Raw genomic sequence first — 16,823 nt, forward strand, 5'->3', positions numbered from 1 at the left:
GTTAATCTTATTCCTATAATTTCTATAATACATCTCACTTGATGAGAATTGAAAATATCATATTGAAACCCTTGATAATAATTTTAAAAAAGAAAACATACATGTTAGTTTTCAAATCAAATTAGTCCTAACCAATTGTGAATTTAGAAAGACTTAAGAACACTTCCTAAAATTCAAAGATGCTAAAAATCCACATAAGTATGAAGAATATCAATTAAATCATACCAGCAATTTTTTTTGTAACTTGATACCAGTTAACAATACATGTTAGCAATTTTTTTCAACTTTGATGTCTTCAAACCCTGATATTGACCATACTAAACAATTGAGTTGTTAGATGCTATTCCTTCTTTGGTCATTAAGGAGCAGAATAAATTCCTGTGTGCTATCCCTAAGGGAGAGGAAATCTATAAAGTTGTTTGTTCTCTTGAAGGAGACAACTCCAAAGGGCCAGATGGTTTCCCTGTGCTTTTCTTTTAGAGAGAATGGAAACTGGTTGGTAAAAATGTATATGACATTGTTAAATAATTCTATAGGGCCAAAAGAATGTTGAAGGAAATTAATTCTACCTTCCTCTGTTTAATTCTTGAGAAGATTGGAGCTGATTCTCCAGACCAATTCAGACCTAATAGTCTTTGTAACTCAATTTATAAATAATCTCAAAAGTCCTCACTTTGAGATTGTTGAACATTCTTCCAATCTTGATCTCTGAGCAACATAATGGTTTTATTCCTGGTAGACAACCTTAACTCCATTATTTATGTGCATCAAAATATTTATTCATTATCTCTTTCTAACAATTAGGGTTTTATTATAAAAGTTGATATAGCCAAAGCTTATGATAGAGTTGAATGGTCTTTTCTCCAAAAGATCCTAATGTCTTTTGGCTTTAGTGTTAATGTGATTAAGCTTATAATGTAGATGGTTTCTACAACTTCGGTTGTTGTGCTAGCCAATGGGAGCTCTACTAAAATTTTAAAGCCCTCTAGGGGGCTAAGGCAGGGTGACCCCTTATCTCTGATTATTTTTACTATGATGGCTGATTGTCTGGGGAGATATATTGGGAAGATGGTTTCAAAAGGGGAAATTCAATATTTGAGACCCTCGTCTCATCCTCTTATTTGTTCTCACAAACAATTTGTGGATGATACCATTTTCCTTGGAAAAGATGATGTTAGAGAGGCAAAGAATCTTAAAAAGACACTTAACCTTTACTCCTCTACAACTGGACAATTGATCAATTGGAACAAGAGTTCCTTATTTTTATTAACACTCTAGCTATTAGACAGGGAAAGATTGCTAATATTCTTGGGTGCTTTATACAATCTTTTCTATGTACCTATCTTGGATTACTATTGGGGTTGAATCCTCCAGAGAGTTTTTGGGAGGATCTTATTAAGAAATTCAATAAGAAACTAGTTGGGTGGAAAGGTAATTTGCTGAGTCAAGCTGGTAAAGTCACTCTCCTCAAAGCCTATCTTTAGAGTATTCCTATGTATGATTTGAGCCTCTTTAGGATCCCATCAAAATTTGCTGATGAAATTGATAAAATTCAAAGGAATTTCCTTTGGTCTAGAATAGAGGATAAGAAGATAATGGCCTTCGTTGCTTGGGAAAAGATTTGTAAACCTAAATTAGAAGGGTTTTGGGTATAAGATTAGTTAGAAGTATGAATAAAACTTTATTAGCTAAACAAAGTTGCAGAGTCTATCATGATACCAAGGAATGGAGTTCTATTTAGAAACATAAGTACCTTTATGATGCTCCTTCCTTTTCTGATTTTCTTTCCTACCCTATTGTTCCTTCTTCTTCTACAATCTAGAATGTGATTTAGGGAGCTAAACACATTTTAAACAAAAGATGCAAATGGAAAGTAGGTAATGGGAGAAAGATTAGATTTTGGGATTATGAATGACTTTGGATCATCTTTTGATTGAGGATTTTGATGATAGGACTCTTGTTGATAGGTGTAAACATGATTATGGTGAATTTGTGGAGAATTACTAGGTTCATAGTAAATGGGTCAATATTGCTGTGATTAATTAGGATTTTTCCAACATCCAATTGACCTTCAATGTTGTAAGCCTTTACCCTCAAAAAGAAGATATTTTGGTTTGGGGGATTCAACTGAGAGGATGATTCAAGGTCTCATATGTTTTCAAATTGAAGGATAGAGGAAATACTCCTATGTGGGCTAAAGCATGGATTAAAAGGCTTACTCCTAAAATCAATACCTTTTTGTGGACATTGCTTCAAAACAAAATTTTAACTCTGGATAACTTGCAAAACGAGGAGTCTACTTAGTGAATAAATGATGTCTATGTAAGATGGACTTTGAAGATAGGAAGCAACTTTTTTAAAACTATAGTTTTAGCCAGAATGTTTGGAGCTATCTCCTCAATTATTGGAATTTAGCTTGGGTTCAACACAGTGACATTGATCAATATTTTTAGGGCTGAACGTGTCCAACTAAGGGTGTTGATATTGGTTTTCTTCGAAAGATTTCTCTACATCGTCTTTGGTGGGGTATCTGGAAGGAGAGGAACAATAGAATTTTTAGAAATAAGGAGACTCCTGATTGGGTTTTAGATCAAAATATTATCAGATCTATAAAAGAGGACTTCAAATCTTAGAGAAAAATGTCTGATGAGATTCAAATAAGTAATTCTATGAATGCTAAAGGCACTATAAAAAAAATAGAAGGATCAAAGATAGAATGTAAAGTGGAGATCTCCACCTATGGGTTGGATTAAAGGTAATTTTGATGGCTCTGCTAAAGGGAATCTAGGAAAATATGGATGTGGAGGTGTTTTGAGAGACCACTACAGTAGGGTTGCGGATGCTATTGCAATACCTATAGGCAAGTCTACCAACCATAAAGAAATGGAATCTAGTTTTTAGAATCTTTGGTTGAAACAAGAATCTCTTAATATCATTAACATGTTGAATAACAAGAGTCCGATTACTTGGAGTGTTGAGGTAAATATAATGGAAATAAAATACCTTATGAATAAATTTGATAATGTCCATATCTCTCATATTTTTCTGGAGGGGAACAAAGTTGCTGATTGGATTGCGAATCAAGCGGTCTATATGGAAACAAAGTTAAGTTGGCAAGATGACCTAAGCAAATAAGTGGAGCTGACAGAAACTATTAATTATGATATGACACATGCTAATGAAGGAAAGATCACACAAGATCAAGGAATTTACTAAGGGAAGTGATGGGTTTGTGGTAGATTTTTTGAGTATCCCTAGGTAGTACTTTTGTATAATTATGGATTGTACTTGGCATGCATGCAAGGTTAAAGGTTTCTTGGAGATCAATAAAATGTTACTTTTCTTTTTGGTTACCATTTTTCAGTCTAGTTGTAGGTGCAGAGCTGAATATGAGATGGGAGGGGAACCAAGAAAGAAAGAGCCAAATAATCACAAAGAGTGGAAGACGAATTCAAATGTTTGGGATATACTAAAAAAAGGGAAAGTCATGGCTTATATTGAGAAACTTCAAGGGTATAAGCCACACATTATTGAGTCCTTCAAAAATTGGATTGAACATAGGGTAATGCTACGTGGGGTCACTATGAAGTTGTCGAAGGAGTTCATCACTGAGATTACAAGTCTTCCACCGGAGGGTCTCAAATTCATTTAGGAAACCACTATCTCAAATGCAGCCTTCAAAAAATTCCCTAAAACTGATGAAGAGGAGAAAACGCTGGAGAAGAATGGTGATTTCCATGACCTAAGCCTTATTAAGGTAATCTAGAGGGATGTTTTATCATGCATCTGTGAGTATTTTATTTTCGATGGTAGAGCTAAGAGAGTCCACAAGTTTCATTTTGTGTTCCTAAATCATTTTAAATATAAAGATAGAATCACTTTCCTATTCTACTTGAAGTACTCTTTGATACAAAGCCTCGAAGCACATAGGAAGACAAATTCTCATCCTATGCTCCATGAGGGCTTAATCCTTCTTATTGGTAAGTATTGTAAAAGTAAGGCTATTAAACCCTCTCTGATTTTGGAGAAAACATGGACAGTGTCTGGTAATGAACCTCACTCAGAGAAAAAGGTTAAAAGTGAGGAAGGAACTAGTGATAGAAAGAGCACCAAAAAGGGTCACAAATGAGATATTAAAAAGAAAAATGTTGAGGAAGTGATGAATTTTGAGAATTCTACCGAGGATGAAAATAAGACTGAAATGGGAGACCTTAGCTCGAACTTGGAAGGTTGTTCTGGGAACAAGGGCATATCAACTGGTAAGGACCATGTGGAGGAAAGTAAAGACAAAAAAATTGAATCAAATGTAGGGTCTAAAGCTTTAAAGGATGATGAGGGGAAAAAAGTGTTCATTTTTCTCCTCCCAATACTAGATCCAGTGAGGAGAAAATGGACATTGACATAGAAAAGAACATCGATGGTAATGTCCTTGTCATGAAAGAACACAATCCGATAAAGGAGAAGGAAGAGGAGTTTAAGGAGAAGCAAGATGCTAACACTAACATCCAAGTCAATAACACTACCATTGATGCTACGATTAGGATTGAAGAAGGTAGTAGGGATGAGCCTCACCATGCGAAGCTTTCTTTTCTTCATTCTTCTAAGCTAAAAGCAAAGGCTTCCCTACAAGCGAACTTGTGGCTATATAATGAAATCATGGTGCTCAAGAAAAAAGTTGGGGTCATTCAGAAAGAGTTGGACCATGAATGTGCTATGAGAGCTCACTTGGAGAAACACATTGGTAACATCCTTAACAAACTAAAGGATTATGAGCCAGAACTTTGTCAACTTATTAAGGATAGTAGATAGAGATTGGAGCAGGTTAGTTCTAGTTTGTGCACTACGTCAGCCAGCCTGGGCAAGAAAAAGCAATGAGGAGATCACGTCTCCAGACACTATTGGGATGAGGAGTCCAGAAGGGCCTAGTAAGAGAATGAGGTAGAGTTTGAGGAAAAAGATTGTTGATGCTCTAAAGGTTCCCATTTCTGCCATGATTGATATTATCTAGAGTAATGCAAAAGCAAGTAAGGAGGTGGAGAAGATCATCAAGGAGATGTTGTAGGTGCTAGTTGTGGTTGCTAGCATGCTAGTTGCTGGTCCGAGCATGGTATTGCTGGTTCTATTTTTTATTTTCTAGCTTTTATTTAAACTATAGGTTCCAGGTCCTTGTAAAACCTTGGTGTGTTTGGTTTAAACTTACGGGTTTAGGTCCTTATAAAACTTGGTAGTTCTTAATGTTGATCTTTTCTTTGTTTAAATGGTTTCAAGTCCCTTCAAGCCTATTTTTATCTTAATCTAAAACAATACGTATCACTAGCTAAGAATTCAAATCATGAAGTCAAGCCATTCTCAGAGTGGGATCTAATGTGATACTTAATAAAATAAATCCATATTGAATTCATGAAATCCTCTTACTTTACCTTTCTTTTCTCACTTCCATATAATCATTAATTTGAAAAAAATAGAGAACGATTAATAAAATTAAAGATGCTAAATATCCATTCAAGGTGATAACTAACATTGATAATTAAAATTATCCATACCAAAAGACTTAGAGTACCATAACAAAGTATATGATTTTTATCCTTGTAGAGTTTTGATTTGACTTTTCTTAGACTACTATTCCTTAAAACAAAACAATAACCATCCTACTATCTCCTATTACAATAGGTAAAAAAAATCTTTTAAAACACCTTTTTAAATCCCATCCATAAATTTCCTACTTACCTGAAACTAGACTTATCTGTATCTAGAATTTTTAGTAACTAATTTAAGAAACCCAAATGCCAATTGGGAACTTCCCATAGTACCAAAGAGCTCAAAAATTGGTATGAATCTCTACAAAAAAGGTGGTTGAGGATTCCAATTTTAAACTTTTCCCTTGTAAAACCCTCTAGAGATCTTGCCTATTGACATCTCCCATTGTTGTTTCTTTATCTTTAGCTTCCTTGGACCCATATCTTCTTTAGAATAATCCAATTTATCCTTCAATTCCAAACATGTGACATTAGCATAATCTGAGATGTCTTCGAAGCCTCCCACCCCTTCCTCCTTTAGGTATTTGGCAAAATAATTTGGGTCTTCTAGTCACTTAACATGGGATAGAGCCAAACCGAAATTCAAGCTTCTTATTCTCATCTTTGTCTTATCCATAAAGGTTTCCCAATCATCCAAGGTCAAAATTGAAAACTTGGAAACCAAATTTCCATTCACCTTCATTTTGTCATAGTTCTTCGCCCTTGGAGCCATTAGGTTTGATTCTATGCTCTGTAGGTCTATCTCCATATTCACTAGATATTTCTTGTGAAACAAATTATAGAAAATATTTTTTTCCACCTCCTTGTCTCTTTCAAAAAACATTGTTAAGGCAAGGAACATAGATGTAATGTCACAGTCTACTCTCATCCTATTAGTGTTCTCCACATATTCCTCCCCAAACATCCTTACCACATCATCGATTACCAAAGAATGAGAAAAATAGAGTATTCCCCCCAGTCTCTCCTTTGTGATAAAATCCTTTACCTCCTTTTACTACTTCTTACCTCGTAGTCGTATAATGGTATCCATCTTCTCTACAATTGACAACAATGGATTTTTTGTTTCCTACTAAACATCCATGTGTTGGAGATAAAATAATTTCTAGGTGAAGTGTGTTCTTAATAGAAATAATAATCCCTTACCTCTCTTCAAAATGATGATGAAGTACCTTTTACCTGAAATGAGATGTCAATTATCATAAAGGGAGTAGTAAAAGCCTCACTCCCAAAATTAGTTTCCTTGCTTCACAAATATTTAGAGCATGCGAAGAAGATCACAAATTGGGAAAAGATTTGTTTTGATCCTTTGTTCTCTCACTTTTTATTAATTTTTTTATTTCACCTCCCAACTACCTTGAGTTGTATATACTAATAATAATGAGGAAATTAAGTAATTCTTAATCATAATTGCTAGAAAAGAATTGATCCCTAAGTTAGCTAATTCATCCGCGCATTTATTTTCTTCTTAGAAGATATGGTTGAAAATAATTCTTTTAAAAAAATTACAAATTTCTAGAGCTTTTTCTATCTTTGCATTAAGTCTTCAATTGGGAAGGGCTCCTTTTCTAGAGCATTTATGATAATGGCAAAATATCCTTCTATTTCCAAGTTACTAGTACTCATTGATTTAGATAACATGAGGCCTTCTAGTAAAGAGAAGATTTCTTCCCAGTTGTTTGTGGCTTCACCTATATATTTGGATATGTTAGCAACTTCCTCCCCTTTATTATTGTGAATACAACAACCTATACCTTCTTTGTGAGTGTTTCCTCTTGAGGCCCCATCAAAGTTGAGCTTGAATCATCCTTCTTCTGGAGCTTGCCAAACACATTCTTCTCTTTTTGATTTTCCTAGAATTTCCCCTTCCCCTAGAAAGGGAGGAATTTTCAAACCAATCCATCTACCACTCATTTTATCATCCCAATATAACATCTTAGCATGTTTGATGCTTGAATTAAGAAATCTATTATTTGTTAGTTCAATGATAGTGGCTCGATCTTATGTTTGAGTTGATCAATAAACATATGTTTATCTTGGAAAAAATTGCTATTTATCTCCTTCCATAGTTCCCATAGAACTATGGAAGGGGAGGAGATCCATTGGCTATGGAAGATAATATAAGATCTCAATAGAGGCTAGGAAGATAACATACTATTAATAGAACTCATAAAAACTATCACAACTCCTAGTTGAAAGCATAGCCATTGCCAACTTGAGTTTGAGTAAGAATAGTGAAGGAATAGGTGGTCCATGGATTCCTCCTTAGATTCACATAAAGGGAATGTACTAGGACCTTGAGTACCAAAATTTCTAATTCTATCTATTGTAAGGGCTCTTTGATGAAGGACTATCCAAGAGAAAACTCTAGCCTTGGGAAGGGAAAACTTGTCCCAACACAATCTCAGAGGAAGGAGAGACTTAGAGAAACCTTGAAGATATTCTAGATACTAATAGCCCATTTTTGAGATGTATTCTCCATTATTACTCCAATCCCAAATGAGGTAGTCTTCCCCACTTTTGAAGGAGAATACCCTTGATCGGAGCATATAATGGAGAAGAGATTTATCTTCCTACAAAATCTCTTCTACATCAAAATCTCTCCATTTTGAGATTAACTCATTTTCTTCAAAGATACATAATCTTTTACCTTTGTTCCCCATTTCTCTTCCAAATGAGATTTGGTGTTTAGAAGGGAAGGATAATGATCAAGGGGCTTGTAACCTCCTCATGAGTCATTCCAAAATTAAGCTTCCCAACCATCCCCAAGATTCCAGGAGAGTTCATCTTGAATAATATTTCTACATTTTAGGAGGAAGTTCCAAAATCTCGAATCTCTGGGAGGATTGGCCTCCCTAAAGAGATTTCCAGGATTGGGTAATGAGAGATATTTATGAGTTACAATTATGACCCATTTGAGGTTGGGGAATCTAATAATTTTCCATAATAACCTCATTCTCAGGGCTATTCCTTGAAGTTTGATGTTATTAATGCTTACTCCATCTAGAATTTTGGATCTGCAGACTTGGTCCCAATAGAGAAGGGAACACTCTTCTTTTTCTGTAGTGCCTTGCTAGAAAAATGTATGAAATAATCGTTAATGTCATTAAGTTTGTTACTTGGGAGTTCCAAGCACAAAAGATAGTAAATAGGCTAGGAAACCAATATTGAAGAAACCATGGTTTTCCTACTTGCTAAGGAAAGCCATTTACCTTTCCATCTAGCCATTTTCATTTTCAGTTTCTCTACTAGGGTATCCCATAATTTAGAAGCATTTTGTCCTGAGTTTAGTGGAAGACCTAGGTCTCTATAGGGCAAAGTTCCATTGTCAAAATCTAAAATGGCACAGATTTGAGCTTCGAGATTAGATGTAGTATTGAAGAAGAAGATATCTAATGTATCTATATTAATCTCTTGACTTGACACTTGGGTGCAGTTATTCAAAATTTCCTTCAAGGATAAAGCTTCTTTAATTGAGCTTTCTCCAAATAACATAGTATCATCTACAAAATTCTAATGTGTAGATGGATCCTTGCCACTTGTTATAGGTATACCTTGATTTTCCCTTCTATTCTAGCCCTTGAGTTTGACCTCTCCAATGCATCAACCATCATAATAAAGAGAAAGGGAGAGATAAGGTCCCCCTGTCTTAGACCATGAGAGATACCAAAGAAACCAACATGAGTACTATTAATTAGAATAGACAATTTGCAAGTAGATATACATTAAAAAATTAAATTTATCCATTTCTTAGAAAATCCATGTGCTTTGATACATTTACATAAAAATTTCCAATCTACCATGTCGTATGCTTTTTTAATATCTAACTTGATGAGCATACTTGGGGAATTATTATTCTAGATTGAATGAATAGATTCCTGGGCTATTATGAAAGCATTATATATCGATCTACCCAGGACAAAACCTATTTGTTCCTTAGTAATAAGATGAGATAGAATCTTCTGAAGTCTACAAGTCAATTTTTTTGTAAAGATCTTGTAGAGAGTATTGCATAGAATCCATATTGTCCGTTGGAATTAATGCTATGAAGGTATTATTGACTTCCCTCAATAATTTGCTTGAGTTCCTGACTCCTTCCATGACCTTCATAATATCATCTCCAATGAAATCCCAACACTTCTGAAAGAAAAAAAGAAGGAAAACCATCTGGTCCGGGGGGACTTATATGGATTCATTAGTTTAAGGGCTGACTCAACCTCTAGTTTGGTAATATTTTGCAATAGGGGATTATTCGATTCCTTAGAGATTGATCTTAGAATGTTAGAAATAATACTTCATTGGGAAAAAAACTTAGAACTAATACCATTATTATAGATACCTTCAAAATAAGAAATTGCTTCAAGGTTGATTTCCTTAGAGGAGTTCTTTATATTCCCATCCCTAACTAGGTTAACTGCCCTTCTTTGTTTAGAATTATTATGATTTTTGTGTGTGTTATTATCCCCTGCTTCTAACCATATCTCTCTCAATTTTTGTCTCTGAAAGAGCTCTTCTTTGGTAAGAACTTCTTCATTTTGTTGCATTAGTTTCTTTTCTTCTAGGAATTGCGTCACTCTCATAACTTTTTCCATAACTTCCTTATTAAGGGATTCCAACTTATCCTCCATGGTTAACTTATCCTCAAAGATATTATCAAAGAATTCTAAGTTCCACTCCTTTAACTTGCATTTGACTACTTTTAGTTTACTAATTACTTGGAACTTCTTTGGAAACTACAATAAGAACAATTATAGTTTTGTCATTGATGTCAAATCTACTGATGAGAAATGTTGTTATCTAATCAAAATGTCATATCTATTTGATTAATGAAGAGGATTTGAGAAGTTACTCATAACAAAATCACCTAGAGGAAAGGTTGAGTTATGAAAATGAAGCTACAATGGACATTTGATTAGTTAGACTTTGATAAGACAAAGTGATTGTTTAAATCATGTTGATGTTGAAGTCTTTATAGTATAAATGAAAGCTTATTTTGTGCATAGTAAAATATGCTCACATTTTGTAAGGCAAAAAATGTACTTGCATAATGGATTCGTATCTACTAATACATGACATGAGTATGTTATATAGAAAATCAACCATTTGGTAAGTTTGTATATCATTTCGATGCACATGCCCCTCCCTTAAAAAAATAGGGTTTGATATTTTAGGTCAATGCATGTAGTCTAGAATTCATGCTATTATTAAATTAACATTGAGGACATCTACACAATGAATAAATATAAAAACTAATTTAATTTTTTTCCCTTACTCTTAAAGAACTAAAACATGATTACACCAAGATTGAGTAATAATATGGGAAGAAGAATGTGAGGGGTAATGGGAGTACTACAAGCTATTTATCTTGCCTCATTTCTCACAAAATATTAATACAATAAATGAATTTGAATTGAATTAATACCCTTTGATTAAACTAGAATAAGTTTGGCATGTTGGTGTTCAAAGTTGTAGGTTCCCAAATCCCTAAATATAGTATAAAGGGTATAAACATAGAGTAATAAAATTCTAATTTATTATAAAGAAATGAAATGATAAACCAACTATTGAGAATGAATAACCTCTCCTTCACTTTGGGCACGAGTAAACTATAAGGGGGCCTAGATAGAGGTATCCTTAATATGATTAATTAAAACTTGAGATAGACTATGTAGAAATGTTATACTAGTAACCAATGTTCAATTAATCCCAAACTTATCACTATGAAAAACACTAGCCTGCTATACAAAAGGCCTATAAGTAAGTATATAAACACAACATTACACAATTACAAGATGTCAATGTGCATAATATAATTCCTAATTATGAGAAAATTTATATCTCACTACAAATCCTTAGCTAGTCGAATTGTTAAAACATGAAATGCATATAAATGACTTATCTACTTTGTATTCCTCAACGTGTTTGGTTTTCTTATGAAGTGGGTTGCAAATTGAATTTTATTGCATGCTTCTTAAAAGTTCGACCTTAATGCATTTTCTATAGTGATAATTTTTAAATGAGCAAACCAAGAATTAGGACCCCTAGTTTGCAAATCTCCAGTCAAAGTATTATTTATCTATCTCCTTTAGATGGAAGATGAGCCTATGGGTTATCTTTGGTGTTGAACCATTCCTCAATTGAGTATCTAGTACATATTTTCATCATCGATAAAATTATTGATGATGATTGAAAGTTATGATTTGACAATTATATGTACCTTATATTGCATATGAGCACATGATCTTCAAATGAATCTTTTGATTTCTGCTTGGTTGGGTTTTGTATCATAGATATATATTTTTGACAAAGTTGGGCCTTACAATCCATGTAATCGGGTTTGTATCCCCTTGCTTATTTTTCAAATATCAATATATGTTGTATTTGTATGTCTAACTATTATGTTGTAATATTTACACCCTGTGGGAGTTCCTTTTGGTTACATGAGACTCTATTCCTTATGAGATTGTATCTTTTAACATTCAAATTCTGCTTAGACAAGCATTGTACAAATGATATAAAATATTCTTTCTCCTTGTCTTTTATCTTTTTGTGTAGTTTTGAGTCTTTGTGGGCTATCTTAAAACAATATCACACCAAACGTCTAATTACATGACAAATCAATTCAATATATTTCTAGTTCAAGGCATTCAAAATCTAAATAAGCCCAAATGAGCCCCCCTTGGAATCAAGTCTTGCGATGTGACTAAGCCACAATTGTGCCACAAGCTTATTTGACAAAACATACATCCCTTAGTCCTTGGCTCTTAACCAAAGAGGTTTCAACCCATAGTCTTACACTTCCATATTGGGTACTTTAAATTACTTTGTGAAGGCCCTTGTTGGCTTGGTATGCTCACTTGCTTGTGCCCCTACTAGGCTTCCACACCCACAATCTTTATTATTAATGCCTAATCAAAACAATTACCATGACCCATGATGCTAGCATGTCATGTCCTTTGGTTCCACATGAAACACTCTTGATCCGAAGCTATGAACTAGTGAGACCACAAATAAGAGACCTCATCCCAACACTTCAAATCTACAAGCTCAACAACTTAATAAAGGCACACAACCTACAAGCCTAATGGTCTAATAGAAGTTTACACCTTGATAACCACTTTACCAGCGAAATGTTTCAGCTCCAATCCACACATGTTTGAAGATACCACACTCACAACTAAACCTCCAAACTAAATCTAAATATTACAATTTAATATATAAATTCCAATAGTTATCTGCTTTCCAATCCGAACTCATCTATGATCTATAATCATAAAATTAATTTTATCTTACAAAATCTACGCTGGCTCCAAATCCCTCCATCCACTTGTACTACAAATTGTGTGGAGTGAAGGAGCTGGTTGACTTATATGAGCCTTTCCCATCAACTTGTCCTTTTGGATTGTATTAGGCTTGTAACAAAACGAACAAAAAATAGTAGGGAATAGTGTGCATTAAATAGCTTAAGGACATATCTTTTGGAGACAGATCCACACGCCATACATCAACAATGTTCATAGATTCTTCCCTACATAATTTCTCTTATGCCAGTCTCGGATATTACGCCAGTGACAAAATGCCCAACTTGCTTGCCGATTTCTGTTGGTTTTCTAAAATATTCTCCAGTTGAGAGCTCAAATTGTTGATTATGGACAATTTAGCACCGTTGGGGATGGCGTCACATGTTACTGTTTTACACCACAAAGATTTAGATGCTTAAATCACCGTAACAGACAACTATGTATGTTAAAACCTCTCTAGGTATTGATGAGGCAGAGTACTGTTTATCAGTTTGAGTAAGAAATTTGTAAAAATTGGGGATTGAGAGTTGAGGAGAGTAAGGAAAATGGATCATGGTTGGGGTGATGAGTTTGATCAGTATTTCAATGGCTTTCTGGAGGTTGAAGATATTCAGATACCCGTTTTGTCCAATGGAGAAAACATCTTCACGGAGCCCTCACAGATAAATCTACCATTGCCGAGTACAATCCATAATTCTTCTAGTTTTGAAATTCCTTTTTCACAATCCGCAATTCCTGTTTTGCAATCTGACCATGGTCAGCAGATGAGAGAATTTGAAGATTTGGATTATGCTTCACATTTTCAAGCTACTCAAATATGTAATGTTATGCAGCCCAATGAATCAAATGCTACAGGATGTCTCAAGTTAAGACATTGTAACTCCTTAAGTTCTGTTTTAAGTGATAGTTATTCAGGTGACATATATCAGTTGAATGAATCAGTTAAGGAGCAGGAAAATGGGATATTTCAGTATAGGTCTTGTAAGAGAAAGTGCCCTCAAAGAGATCCAGTTCAAAGAGAGATTCACATTCTTGCAGAGAGGCAGAGAAGGGAAGAGATGAATGAGAAGTTTTCTATATTGAGGTCCATTATTCCAAAGCTGTCAAAGGTAAGCGTGAACACGAATGTTTTTTTTACACACAGCTCATGAAATATGTTTTCAAGTTGTAAGGTTAAAAAGTATAGCGATGTGAATGTGAACTTTTTCAGGAGAGAATTCGTTGAAGTTGGTTGTTTTTTTATGGTTTCAGAGAGATAAGGCATCTATAGTTGCAGAGGCCATCAAACATTTGGTAGAGCTGGAGAAGAAGGTCAAGGTTCTTCAGGCTCTCAAAACCATCAAGGAAAAAGAAGGCAAGCTTGGTGGGGCTAAGAACTTTTCTTCTACAACCCACCTTGGATTTGGAGGAATAATTGAGAGTTCCAAATCAATGGAAAATCAAAATGAGTTTATTAAGGACATTGGGACCTTTTCCAGGCATTTCGGTGAAGGCAACAGGGTAAGAGCTTAGATTGTGTATGCTGAAAATGTCCCTCGTCCTTAATGATCAGACATTGTGGAAAAAAATTAATTTAGAAAAATAAGTCAATTTTGACTATTTAACACTTTTTTAAGTTTGAGAACCAAGCCTTAGCGTGTGATGTTTAAGCCGTCTGGTTCAGAAAAAGCTAAACCAACTTCTATCAGGGAGATGAGCTTTAACACTCCCTCGAGTAGAATTAGACATCCCCTTCTAATATCAACCAGATTGGAGGTCTTTACTAGCCTTAGTTATTTGGTCTTCATTTTGTTTCTTTTAGACAAAAACTATTCAGTCATCAGGATGCATCATAGCATTAATGGTTGGATGTTATGTAGCTGAAGTTTTAACTTTTTATCAATAAGAATAGATTATGGCTTGTTTACTGTATCATCATCTTAAATAAATAACCGCAGTCCTCATCGATAAGAAATCAAAACCGCAGTAATGTAGCATTCAACAATAGATGCTATGGTAGGTTTTGATGGCTGGATAACCACTTTTTTAAAAGTGTAACATATCTATGTTGTTGACTTGGAATTGTTGATATAGCTATAAACATTCCTTTTCCTAGTCATTGACCCATTAAGCTTCTGCAATATTTTTTTGTTGTGCCAGATGTATTAAGGTTCTACAGTTTTTCTATTATAATATGGAAAATGTAATGCTTCTTTCTCAGTGGACGTTTGGTCTACTATTGAGATTGAATGGCTTGGAAAGAGCCCATAAAGAATTAACACTTCCTAAGTTTAGGATTCTCAGAGTGTAAGAAATGGGGCTAGAATCATAACCTGATCGACTTTGTCAGAATTTATATTCCTATCTTTGATTCTCAGCTAAAGAAGTTTTAACATATCTGAATTGATATGAAATTTCTCCATAAAAAATCCAATGCTACACTTTAAACAACATGAATAATAAATTGAGAATAATTATTGTTACCCCTGGATATGTTTCAGCCAAAATTTGATCTGCCTCCTTTTTTTCAAGATGTCTCCGAAACCTTTTTGTTGGTTGTCCCATAAAATGAATGTTTCAGTTTTAATAATTTGTTTGATTTCCACTCTCATATGAGCTCTAAAGTTGAATTATTTAACACAAACATTCTATGTTAAAGTCCTATAATTCATATGAGTCTGCTTTATCCACATTTTTATATGAATATTTAAAATTTCCCTAGTTTTATATAGCTGTTCCCACTGCAGTCCTTATCGTCCCCTGCTCCCATAAAAAAAAAACCCAAAAACCAGTTTTCCCCCTAACATAGAGAAATATACTCTCATTTGGCTGGATAGAAGCAATTTCTATATATTTTTCACTTAAAACCAAAATACAGCTTTCCCAAGGGATCCATTTAAACATTGAATTTTCTGTTGTTAGTATCAGGAAAGGTCATTTAATTTGTTTATTGTGGACATTCGTTTGCTCTTCCACGCATTAATATCCCTCAGATTGGCTGGGATTGTTCAACTTCTTATTGAGTTTTCATTTTTGATTTCCTTTTTTCAGGATGAGCATTCATCCGAGATTGAAGTTGAGAGCTTTGGCAAGCAAGCTGTCATTAAAATTCTCTGCCCATGGAGATCAGGATTAGTCCTCCAAACTCACAAAGCTCTCGATAACTTCAAATTAGATGTTCTGCAATCAACAATGGCCACAAGTGGAGGAAAAATGGTGTACTATATAACCATTGAAGTAAGAGATTCTCTCAAACTTCACATGATCCTAGGATTTTTTGAATCTATATTTTAATATTACATTTTCCTTTTTTGGGATTGTTGAAATAGGTGGTTGGTTTGATTTGTTTATTTGCTTTTTCAGAGACTTGAAGGCACACCGAGTATAGATCACTTGATGAATGCTCTTGAACAAACTTTATGTAACATTAAAGTCATTCAGACAACTAGAGCAGTATTATGATATTGCTATCACGGATTCAACTTGAGCAGTCTGGAACACATTTCTGTTGTGATAAGAAGTTTGTTTAGATGCTTGAGAGATCAAGCATCATGAAACGAGTTGGACCCTTTAGTTTTGGAAAAAATCATTGTTTTTTATTTAATGAATAAATAGTAGTAGTCAGGTCCTATAATATCATCATCTTTTTAAATAAAAACATGTCTAAAATAATATCATTTGATTGTATGTTGTTCCAAACAGAGGACATGTCAGAATTTTCTCCAGGCTTCCATTAGCTTTAGTGAAGAGAAAAGAGAAAAGTTTCGGTTGGAAGTTTATACAATATAATAATTTTAATTATTAATAAAAGTTGTTTTGGATGGAGATGGTTTATTAAAATGAGATTTTTAAGAGCAGCTTATTATTCCAAAAAATTATAGTTGTATGAAATTTAATATTGATATAAAATGTAACAATGGTGTGAAGCGTTTTTTATATATGGGTAATATATATTTTATTAATAACAAAACATAAACATATCAGTTTCTACACTTCCTTACAATATCTT

At 34.1% G+C, this 16,823-nt stretch overlaps 1 protein-coding gene across 1 annotated transcript; it reads left to right on the forward strand.

The window, feature by feature from the left end:
- The first annotated feature begins 13,029 nt into the window (after nt 1-13,029).
- LOC149530419 (uncharacterized) lies at nt 13,030-16,472 on the forward strand. Its single transcript, XM_089809619.1, has 4 exons — nt 13,030-13,944; nt 14,087-14,335; nt 15,866-16,051; nt 16,178-16,472. The coding sequence occupies exons 1-4, from the start codon at nt 13,381-13,383 to the stop codon at nt 16,274-16,276; spliced, it is 1,098 nt and encodes a 365-aa protein (XP_089665745.1). The 5' UTR covers nt 13,030-13,380; the 3' UTR covers nt 16,277-16,472.
- Nucleotides 16,473-16,823: the final 351 nt, after the last annotated feature.

The sequence above is a fragment of the Cupressus sempervirens genome, chromosome 11 (genome assembly GCF_028749045.1).
Source record: "Cupressus sempervirens isolate cs-2001-9-10 chromosome 11, ASM2874904v1, whole genome shotgun sequence".
In the NCBI taxonomy this organism is placed as follows: Eukaryota; Viridiplantae; Streptophyta; class Pinopsida; order Cupressales; family Cupressaceae; genus Cupressus; species Cupressus sempervirens.